Source organism: Bombus huntii, chromosome 18 (genome assembly GCF_024542735.1).
Source record: "Bombus huntii isolate Logan2020A chromosome 18, iyBomHunt1.1, whole genome shotgun sequence".
In the NCBI taxonomy this organism is placed as follows: domain Eukaryota; kingdom Metazoa; phylum Arthropoda; class Insecta; order Hymenoptera; family Apidae; genus Bombus; species Bombus huntii.
Genome location: NC_066255.1, coordinates 183,882 through 196,179, shown reverse-complemented (window position 1 = coordinate 196,179; position 12,298 = coordinate 183,882). Strand labels below are relative to the sequence as shown.

Genomic DNA, 12,298 nt, shown 5'->3' with positions numbered 1-12,298 from the left:
TATAATGTAATACGTTATAACGTTATACTACAGTAGCGGCACTGGACAGCAACCTTCCAACGGTATCTGTCCCGTGGCTCGCTACACAAAGACCCTGTTCTTTCTCTGTACCTTCTTGCACATCAGGTAATCTCCTCCTTGACCGTTGGTATTCTTCCGTATATCCTCGTTTCTGACGTACCATGGGGCATTTACTATTGCTCTAAGAATTTTAGCTTGTATTGTCTCTATTTTGTTTATATGGCTCAATGCTGCTGTCCTCCATAGTGCTATTCCGTACGTCCAGATTGGTTTTATGATCGTTTTGTATATTTTTAATTTATTTTCTATGCTTAATTTGGATTTTCGACTTGTTAGCCAATGCATTTGTCTCCTTGTTGTTTGTATTTTGTCTATTATTGAATCAGTATGCTGTTTCCATGTGAGTTGTGTTTTAGGTGTGCGGCCTGCTACCGAACATCGGCGGGGCGGGAGACGCGGTGCGCCGACTTTACGAGGGCGTCATTCTGTCCCGAGTGATGTACGGGGCCCCGGTATGGGCGGACGACCTGATGGCGAGCCGCCGCAGCATCCTGCTCCAGAGGAGGCTACACAGGGTAACCGCCATCAGAATCATTAGGGGATACCGGACAGTGTCTCACGCGTCGGCGACCGCCCTAGCTGCGTCCCCTCCGTGGGAGCTCCGGGCACTAGCGCTCAAAAAGAGATACGCCCACCGGAGAGCATGGCATCCGGGAGAAGATCCGACCGAGCAAGCGGCTCCGAACGACATAGGAACCGCTGAGGAGGACACGTGGGACCGGTGGCGATCCCAGCTGATCAACGAGGGAGGTGAACATCGGGACGCGGAGGCGGTCCTCCCAAACACTGGGCGGCATGGAGAAGCCGCCACAGTCTCCCGCTCACATTCAGAATGACCCAGATGCTCACCGGACACGGCATGTTCGGCGAGTTCCTGAAGAGAATTGGACGGGAGACGACAGACATCTGCCACCACTGCGGAGAGGACAGGGACACGGCGCAGCACACCCTGGAGCTCTGCCCGGCGTGGGAGCTGCCGCGACACTTCCTGCGGCACGCCACAGAAGGAACACTGACCCTCCCAGCGATTATAGAGGCGATGCTGAGAGGGCCACAGGAATACGAGGCCGTCCGCCACTTCTGCGAGCGAGTTATGCTCGCGAAGGAGCGAGCGGAAAGAGAGAGGAAGAAAAACTCTCACCCCTGCAGGATAAGATGATGGAGAAGGATGGCAGTCAGGCGACCTAGAGCCGCCCCACCGCCGTCCCAACAGACCACGCCTGAAGAAGCGCAGCGCTAAGGGCAAGAACCCCCCTAACGCCAACTCAATAGACGGGAGATACTAGTACTGGCTCGAACAAGAGGACGCGAGAAGAGGGTGCAACAGAAGTTAATTCATTGAGGTTCCTGGAGCACCCCCGTCGCACGCGTAGGATGGTCATCCTATCTGCGCACGAGAACTCCAACTACTCCCTATGGAAAGCCACGAAAAAAATAAAGAAGACAATAAAACTGGTCCCAGCAATCAGAAGAGCAGATAACACATGGGTAAGAAGCAACGAAGAGCAAGCTAAAGAATTTTCCAACCACCTTTACAACACATTTACACCACATAATATCAACAACAGCAATCACAATAGTCATACGGACGAGGATGCGCTAACTACTAGTGCACCAACTGACAATCACTACACCATACCCAAAGCAACAGCACAAGAGAATTGAGAAAACAAAAAACAATAAAGCACCAGGGATCGACCTAATTAACGGCAAAATCTTGAAAAACCGTCAAAAGCGATAAGACAAATCACAATAATAGTAAACGCAATACTAAGAATACAATTGTGGCGGATCGGTATCAATAGGACGCAGACAGGTCGAGGCATCAACGCTGCGCAACACCTCCCGGGCGATCCGCTGGTACCAACCGCCAACACTAGAGGGCTACGACGACAACGAGTCTGTCTAACTCGCTAGCGGTCGAATATACGAGCGATTGATACAAATACCACACCTAGCGAGACTCCATCTACGTCTAAGGCAGGGACTACCGGGCATAGCCTTACTGACGAGTCCACCGGTAGTTCCGGGACGAAACGCACAACTCTCTCTTCATCCGCCACACAATACTTTCCAAAAGCTTGGAAACTGGCACAAATCATAATGATACCCAAACCAGACCCTTGTCTGGTCCAATCCATCTGGTCTGGTCCAGTCCTACCGACCAATCTCTCTACTTCCGGTGTTCTCTAAGATACTAGAAAAAATAATCTACAACCGGATAAAACTAATAATAGAGAAGAACCATCTAATACCGGACCACCAATTCGGATTCAGAAACAAACACTCCACAATAGAACAAACGCACAGACTCGTCAATGAAATCCTACAGGCGCTGGAAACAAAACAATACTGCACGGCACTCTTTATGGACATCGAAAAAGCATTCGATAAAATAAACCACACTAGCCTACTACAATCAATCAGGAAACAGTTCCCGGGGCAGATATACCAACTAATCAAATCATACCTAAGCAGCAGAAGTAGCAGCTTCATAGTAAAAATCAAAAACACACACCCGGAAGCTAAAGAAATCAAGGCAGGAGTTCCGCAAGGAAGCGTCCTAGGACCAATTATATACACATTATACACGGCCAACATACCAACAACTAACAATAGCAAAGTACTGACATTCGCGAATGACACAGCTGTACTAGTCAGGCACACTAACCCTGCAACAGCAGTTACATTACTACAAGAACATATCACAAAAATAGAAAAGTGGCTTCAAGCAAAACAAATCAAAGCAAACCCCGAAAAATGCAAACACATCACATTCACACTGCGAAAACAGAAACCACCAAACATTGTACTAAACGGCACACACATAATACAAACAAGGCAAGTCAAATACCTAGAACTCCACTTACATTCACGACTCACGTGGAACAGCATATTAAGGCAACAATAGACAAAATACAGGTGGCAAAGAGACAAATGTACTGGCTAACAAGTCGAAAATCCAAACTAAGCATAGAAAACAAACTAAAAATATATAAAATGGTCATAAAACCAATCTGGACGTACGGAATAGCACTATGGGGAACAGCAGCAATGAGCCATATAACCAAAATAGAGGCAACGCAATCGAAAATACTCAAAACAATAGTAAACGTGCCATTGTACATTAGGAACGAGGACATTCGGAAAGACCTGGGAATACCAACAGTCAAGGAGGAGATTAACAAAAATGCAAGAAGGCACGGAGAAAGAATAGCAACGCACCCAAACCGGCTGGCAGCGGAAACGGTCGACACATCAAGCATAAAAAGAAGATTAAAAAGGAAACACCCAACAGATCTCACAAAGGACATAACCTAACAAACACGATGATGGTACTCCGCTGGGGGTAGCCACCCACATGTTATATTAGTATACCACTATAATATTTTACCAAATGTCCTACTGGACAAATTGTAAAATGTAAATAAATAAATACAAACTTAAAAAAAAAAAATTAGCAACGTGTCATGCCTTTCTCGTGTAACTTTATTCAGCCATCCTAGTTTGTGTCCGCGTTTTATGTTTTCTTGAAACTCTTCTGCTTCTGGTTAGTATTCTCTGCTCTCTGTATTACCTTCGTTAATTTGGCTTTCCATATTGTTGAGGTTTTATCTCGGAATAGAAAGAGCAAACGTGTGGATGAATGTATTGGGTTGGCAACCCAATATTATAGAATTTCTTTATTCAGAAATGTTAGAAATTAGGATTTCCAATGGTTTCTATCCTATGCAACAATTTATTGATAGATGGATTTATTACAATGGATTAAACAGAAAATCGATGATTATTTATTTATTATAATGTAGTATTGTAAATAATTATGATTAGTTTATTAATGATAAATGAATTAAACAGATGTTAATTAAACAGAAAACAATGGTTATTAAACATGAACTAATTGCAACAAACGTATAATAATTAAAACAACTAGATGTTTGATTAATTTAAAGATGTCTAATACAAAAATTGAAATATAATATAACGTAATAGTTAAATAATTAAGAAATATGATAAATACAGGCATGTATGTTTGAGTAACATTTTGTATATAAACTAATTTTTAAGAAATGAACAGGCGCTATATTTTAATTTTTCAGTTTCGACAAAGAAGATAATTCTCTTAACAAATTTTATAGAAATTCAAATCAGAAAATAAAATAAAAAAGTATACAACTTTCTATTAACTTTTGAAATCATTTTAGAAACAATTACAAATGACATATGAGTTATATGAATGAAAATAGTTACATCAGAATCATTATCCACGCTAAAACCTTATTTATTTAGGATCAATTCAAATTTTTCTCATAGAAAAGAAATGACACGTGAAAGTATTTAATGTAAAGAGGTTAATTAAGAATTTTCATGCTATTGACCATTCATTCGCGTACACGTTCGAACGTTTCTTGTGATACGCTCTTCTTATCATTTTATTTACATCATTCTTAAGAATATGAGTAAAACGAACGTAGAAAAAATTAGTTATTGGTATACTACCTGTAGCAGACTGCAGTAAAGTACATAGAAAAATTTAATACAAAGTAAAGAATTATATATATTTACTAAAAGTTTCGCGTATTTTTCTAAATTACAGTCCTGAACTATAAATAATTATCTGTAAATTCAAATTCCAGCCTAAAATAACATTTTTTTTCCAAACTGTCCCTTCTCCAAATCTTATTCATAACATCATTTTACTTACAATAATTTTCCTAACTTATTCAAGCTATTGTCACGTAAAATAACAAAAAAATAACAAAAGAAATTTAAGATGAAAAAATAAAAACACTTGGTTTTTTTCTAACACCTGGTTTACAATTTACTTCCGAGCTCTAGGCGTGACTTTTCAAGATTGACTCTTACGACTCGATTTCCGATCGGATTCGGTTATTTTTCTTTTGTTACCACTCTATATCTCCACTATCCTAGAGTTTGTTAGGCGTCCGCGACGGTTGCCACGCACGCCTTCCTCTCGAACATTCGACGGAAGCACCATTGGAATATTGATGGTTCATTGGGCACTCCGCTTCAGCCATATATATTGTTGCCGAGTGCCGTCACATCTTTATCTCCGGTCTTGAACTGAGCTGGTCGTGACACTATTGTAACGTCGACAAATATCTCCAACCGACTCAGGAAACCCGAACCGCCTGGCACAACTCAACTCAACTCAAAACAAAGGAATATGAATTCGGCACGCAGGTATAAGATAAACGAACATCTAGAAGGGCTGGGTCTTGATCGAGGCTTTAGTCTTTCGCTAACGGTCTAATCGCACACTTGTAATCTTATTATAGAATAAAGGTATCTCGAACTCTGGTTCAAGAACCCAACATTTCTTTTTATTATTATTTTCCTACTATTTTTACGTGACACTATTGTAACGTCAATTCACATCAGAGACCAGGCCACACACCGCGGACAGGATGGCACCCAGATGTCTGCACATTCTTGGTGCACACCCTCAATAGTCATAAGTACCCACCAGGGGTCTTGGCATTTTCATAGTTAAGGTCCTTCGAACCAAGCGAGTATTTCCTGTCTTAGATTTCCCTTTACGTTTATTGTCTACCACGTGTTAGCTTAGAAAGTTGGTTTTCTTCACATCTTTCGCAACTTTCTCGTGAGGGCGGCTAAAACCCTTCCTGGTCCACCAACCGTCTTATTATCCAATCGGAGACGATGTCTGCTGCCCTCACTTCCTTAACCAAAATTGTCATCAACAAATCCGATAGTCCCGTATCCTTAGACACACCCACCCCTAGCCTTCCTCAGACATGGTATCGCCAGAAAGACTCACTTATTCTGTATCCTTAGAATAGTCAACATATCTATACCGGTCTCTACCCTTATAACAGTCGCGTACTTAACGTATTGTTGTAACTAAGTCTTACATAACGTGGTTGGAGTGAATTGTGATTTATGTTAATTCAGTGTGTGTTACATTGTGATTGCTGAATTCATAATAAAGTTTAATTAAAACAAAGTTAATAGTTGTGTTACTATATTTTATTTTCATCAACCAACCCTAAAAATTACGTGACAATCTCATCGACGAAAAGAGTAACCCCTTACGACCAGTGAACATTACGCATCCGACTTAGATTTTGTGAGCACGTACATCTATCATCTTGTTAACCGCGGATTCGTTATTGAACCTAAGACCAACATCACTAGTATCGCGAATGTCCAACCGCCGCGGTTGATTGTCGAGTCGGTAGCATCCATACTCGTATTAACAGACCGTACCTTATATACAAGGTTATAACACGACGATGACCGATTGCAATGAAGATTCATCAAACACCCACAACCTTATTCCTGACCCTTCTCCGACATATATATATGTCGGGTTAGGATCGGAATTTTGGGCGCGTGACAACACTTCGCGTGGACTAGCCATCGTTTCACAAAGCAGACATTATATTTACACGTATATACAAGACTATCACAAAGCTTAACAAATAATATGTCTAATGAATAATAAGCTTAACGAATAGTAAGTTTAATGAATAATATGATTTACGAATAATAAATTTAATGAACACTATTAACAATGTTTTTGGGTTCAAACGAATCTACGGTCAGCGAGATAACTCTTTACTAAGCGTGAAATAATCTTAGGCGCAAAATACGATTGACGAAAATGCTCGATGTGTCACTCTCCAAGGCAATCGCACGAATGCCAGTGTCACGTAAAATAACAAAATAAAAAAGAAATTTGAGGTGAAAAATAAAAAAAGAAAACTTTATTTTTTTCTAACAACAATACACTTTACAATCTACTTCCGAACTCTAGGCGTGACTTTCTAAGACTGACTTATGATTTTCCTTTCGATCGGATCCGATTACTTTCTTTTGTCATCCCTCAACATCCCCGCCGTCCATGCATTTGCTAGGCGTCCGCGATCGTTGTCACGTGCTTTTTCTTCTAGAACCTTCGGTGAAAGGACCGTTGGGATGTTGATGGTTCATTAGGCGCTTCAGCGATATACATTGTCGCCGAGTGCCGCCACATCTTTATCTCTATCGTCAGTCCGTCGGATTTGAAGTATGCCGGTCGTGACACCAGCCTCGTCTGGAATTTGATACGCACTCGTTAGAAGCATCGAAAAGTTCCGAACGCCGTTTCTAGGCAGTTTCTGCCTGGAGTTTGATTATTGATACAATGTATGTCCCATTGTATCGGCACCTCCGAGGCAACCTCACATGTGGCTAGGCCCGCTCTCGAGGCCGCATGCCGCCACAATCACACTTCTCGGAAAACCCATACAACCACTCCAGACGTCCGTTAGGCAAAACGTTTATCTCGTGACCGTGGCTACGTTCGGCGACCAATTTTTCGTTTGAGGCTTTGTTTTCGAGAAAATCGACTTTGAATTTTCGCTCGTGCACTTTATCACGTCTCGTTATAACGGATCTCGCTGTAGATTTTTAAAAAAATTAAAAACAAAAAATTTTAAAAAAATGTTTATTCTATATTTTCAACTTCTTTTTTCGCGTAGAATCACTCCCTTTCCACTTGTACCACCAGCTATCAACCACCCTGTATATATATTTCATAGTAAAATTTCCATATGTAATTCTCCAAGTTTATTGCGGTATTAATTATTCTTAATCACTTGGTTTATTAACAGGTTTATTTTAGTCGTACAGATTTTATCCATTTTATTTCTGTGTTTGTTAATTAATTAAAATATGTATTCCTGCTGTTTCGCTATTATGTCGTATGTAGTCGTTCTTATTTTTGATTTATCAGGTCAGTTCGCGGCTCGTTCAGTTTATTAATTAGTTTTATTCAATCATTTTGTATATTTTATACTTGCTGATTAATCAAAGTGTGTCCTCCTGTTGTTCCATTTATTCTCCTTTACTATTACGTTGCATATTATCGTTCTTATTTCTTAATTTATTTGGTCGGTTCGTGGTTCGTTCGATTTATTAGTTGGGTTTATTTAATGATTTCATTTTTATTTTGTATTTTACATATTCCATCTTCGTTAACTGATTGTAGTATATCATTCTGTTGTTCCATTTATTATGTTTTGCTAATTCGTCATACATAATCCTTCTTATTCTTGATCGATTCGCGGATAGTTTAGTTTATTAATCGATTTTGTTTAGTTATAGATATTTTATTTTATTTTTTGTATTATATATATTCCATATTCGTTAATTAATTAAAATTTAATGGAAATTAAAGTTGTCGAACTTTGAATTTGACATTCGATATGAAGAAGGCAAAGCAAACGCTACTAGCGTTTTAACTAATTAGCGGATTATCTAGAAATTCCCCGGAGGTATGTCTGCCAATCAGGAAATGAGAAGAAGATTCACCGGTTCGTTGTCCACCTCTAAAAGATTTGAATTAATCACGTCAACCGAGAACTCTCCCATATTTGAAGCTAAGCCTCGCCTCCCTCAATCCCATGGTCCAGGAAATCAGAGAAGAGCAGTCATTCGAGAATACCTTACTACACAAGAAACACCCATAAAATATTTTGATCAGGCTGCGGAAGACACCGACGAAAACACCGGTGAAGAAGCATCTGATCATGAGATAAGCGATGCCGAAATATCAAGAGAAGAGGAGTTTTCCCTATCGTGCTCTGAGTTGCCACAACAACGGGAAGAAAGGACCAAACCCACAGTATTTACAGAATTGAAGATCTCAGAAGCAAGAGATTCGATAGTGAAAGTAAACGATCATAAAGTGATTTTTATCGATACAAAAGGAAATCCGGTGGACAGAGGAGCCTTAGAAATAAAAGAAGCAAGGAAATTACCGCATTATGGAGATGTAATGTTTGAAAGAGCAAGATTATATCAAGACTCAGGAAAACAAATAATATCTTTACCCATGAAAGAAAACCGAAACGTCCCAATAACAGCGGAAAACTTGTTGTACTCGTTAAAAACCTTGCTGGACGTGGTAAATGAGAAATTGACACGTACAATCAAGAAATTGAAGGAAGTATTCTTAGCAAAAACAATACACATTACCATTTGCACCAGGGAAGTAACCATCCCACCAGTGGAAGCGCGAACTAACATAATTCGGGAAAAAACACGAATCGTCCGTAGCAGGACACAAAGGAGTAACGAAAACCTACCAAAGAATACGGCAACATTATTATTGGGAAAACATGAAGAAGGAAATCCAGGAGTACGTAAGAATATGTAAAGAATGTCAATTGAAGAACTTAACTAGAATAAAAACGAAGCAACCAATGGTACTCACTGATGCACCGGACAAAGCTTTCGACAAAATCAGTATGGATATCGGCGGTTCATTACCAAAGACACAAAGGGAAAACGAATATATATTAACGATTCAAGATTTATTAACAAAGAACTCGCTCGGAATTCCGATCAAAGGAATCACTTCGGCCGAAATAGCAGACATTTTTATTAAGCAATTCATTTGTCGATTCGGTTCACCAAGAGCGATCTTGACCGATTAGGGAGCGAACTTTACATCTTCCTTAATAAAAAAAAAAGGTAGTAAAGAGGTTTCGGATAAAAAGATGCACCACGACAGCATATCACCCACAAAGCAACGGTTCATCGAAAGATCACGCCACGTGTATCTCAAGTTATATATCGAAAATTCCAGAAATTGGGACGAATGGGTGAAATTAGCCATGTTTTCTTATAATACCTCTGCACACGAAGGAACGAAATTCTCCCCACACGAACTAGGGCACTTGGCCAGAGAACCCACTGGTGAAATAATAATCGAAGAAGATTAACATACTACTAACATACGCAGAATACCTCAGAGATCTGTTCGATAAAATCAACACCGTGCAGCAGATGGCAAGAGAAAATTTGGTGAAATCCAAGTTAAAATCAAAAGAATACTACGACAGATGAATCGGCCCGCAAAATTTCAAAATAGAACACCTAGTATATCTATTAAAGGAACCTAGCAGAGGAAAATTTTCCGATCAATATCCGGGACCGCATAAGTGTTAGAAATTTTAGAAACTCAAAACGTCAAGATTGAAGTGAAAGGGACTAGGCGAACAGTGCACTTAAACAAGTTAAAATTAGCGTATAACCGAAATAATCAATAAATGAAACGATTTCAGAAGGCAAGAATAATGCAGATAGTGGAAACCTAAAAGAAAAAGAAAAAAGAAAAATTATTATGTGTGCTCTAACCATTATTCAAATATAAAACGTGTTAATTCAATACAATAAAAAAAAAACAGTGAAAGTGAAGGGTACCTTGTGAACAATTAATCATCGTAGAAGGAAGTGTATGTGCAAAGACAGGTTATGGGTCCACATTCGTAGAACATAACATACGACAGCCAGCTGAAACAAATGGATAAATTAATCTCAATTGTCTTAATACAAAATATAATATTACTAAATGTTTATAACAATATTATGGTTAAACCAAAGGAAGTATGACACTGCTTGTCGAATAGTGCAGATAGTGGAAACCTAAAAGACAAAAGGAAGATTACTATTTGTGTTCTAACCATTATTTAAATATAAAATGTGTTAATTCAATAAAATAATTAAAAGGCAGTGAAAGTGAAAACTACCTAGTGCACGATTCATCATCGTAGAAGGAAGTGTACATATAGGAATTCCGCAGAGACAAATTATGGATCCACTCCATAGAACATAGTATATGACTGTCAGCTGAAACGAATGGATAAACTAACCTCAATTGCCTTTGACATATATGAAAGAAAATAATATTATTAAAAATTTACAAGAATATTACAATTAAACTAAAAGAAGCACGATAACAGTCAATGATTGATGTTCGACAATAGACTTACAGTTGCCCAATGGAAAAGAAAACTGAAAAATCAAGAAAATATGACATTACTACAAATAAATCAATATTGACGCAGCAGTCCTCGATAAGAAGAAACAAAATCAGTTAATAGGTGTAGAAAGAAGTTATAGAATAATTAAGGTAGGTTAACCGAATGTCAATAACAAATATAACTAGAATAAGAAGGTGTTATACTATATTAACATATATAATATTGTTAAATTATTGTATCTGACATATGGAAATAGATTTTATAATACACAAAAGCGATAGTTGATACAATACAATACCCACGTATTAAATTAAATTAATTAAATGACATTTTTATACATACAAACGTAGGATAAATAAAAGTACCCATAATAAGTGTTTAGAGCATAACGAAGAACCAGACAATGTCAAATACTCATTATGTAAATGTTCCAAGTAAGCAACGCAGCATCGAAGGAAAACAATTCAAGAAACTACAAACGATAATAATTCAATAAACAGGTTTTAACTAATAATACATAGATTAGCTTAAAAAATTATACTATGCAAATATGAAATAACAATAAATCACAAGTACGAAGTAACGACAGATTAATAGGAAAGAAATAGAAATAGCTAGTAAATATTAAAATAGGCTAGAAATTAATCAAGATAGATTAACTGAGTATTAATGACCAAACATGATTGAAATTAGAAATTATCATATTGTGTTGAGTTACTATAGTATTATTATATTAAATCTGGCATTAAGAAATAAGGTTGTATTATACAATAGTGACTGGTGACACATTACACTATGCACACATTAAATTAAACCAATTAAACAAAAGCTACATAAATACAAACCACCTTATAATCAAACAGTGAAATAATTCTATTAGTAATTAATAATTTCGACAACGATTTATATCCACACGGTATTACATTAAAATAACACACAGTATATATATATGTCGGATTATCATTAGGATTTAAGGCGCGTAACGATTCTTTGTTTGAGTTAGCCATCGTTTTACGAGACAGAGATTATATTTACGCGAATATACAAGATTTTACAAAATATTATGAGTATTGAGTTTAATGAATGATAAGATTAACAGACGTTAAGTTTAACCAATAATTAGATTAAAGAATAATAAATTTAACGAACAATAAGAGGTACGAATAATATGTTTTACGAATAATAAATTTAACGAATAATGAGATTAACGATTGATAGGTTTAACGAATAATGAATTTAATTAACACTATTAACAATGTTTCCGGGGTTCTAACGAATCCACGGTCAACGGGATAACTCTTTGCTATGCGTAGAATAATTTTAAACACAAAAATACGATTGCTGAGACACTCGGTAAATTGCTCGATGTATCACTTTCCAAGGCGATCACACGAATGAATATCTGATGAAAATCTTTTTCG

At 37.9% G+C, this 12,298-nt stretch overlaps 1 protein-coding gene across 1 annotated transcript; it reads left to right on the top strand.

The window, feature by feature from the left end:
• The first annotated feature begins 248 nt into the window (after window positions 1–248).
• LOC126875561 (uncharacterized) lies at window positions 249–917 on the top strand. Its single transcript, XM_050638512.1, has 2 exons — window positions 249–290; window positions 438–917. The coding sequence occupies exons 1-2, from the start codon at window positions 249–251 to the stop codon at window positions 915–917; spliced, it is 522 nt and encodes a 173-aa protein (XP_050494469.1).
• Window positions 918–12,298: the final 11,381 nt, after the last annotated feature.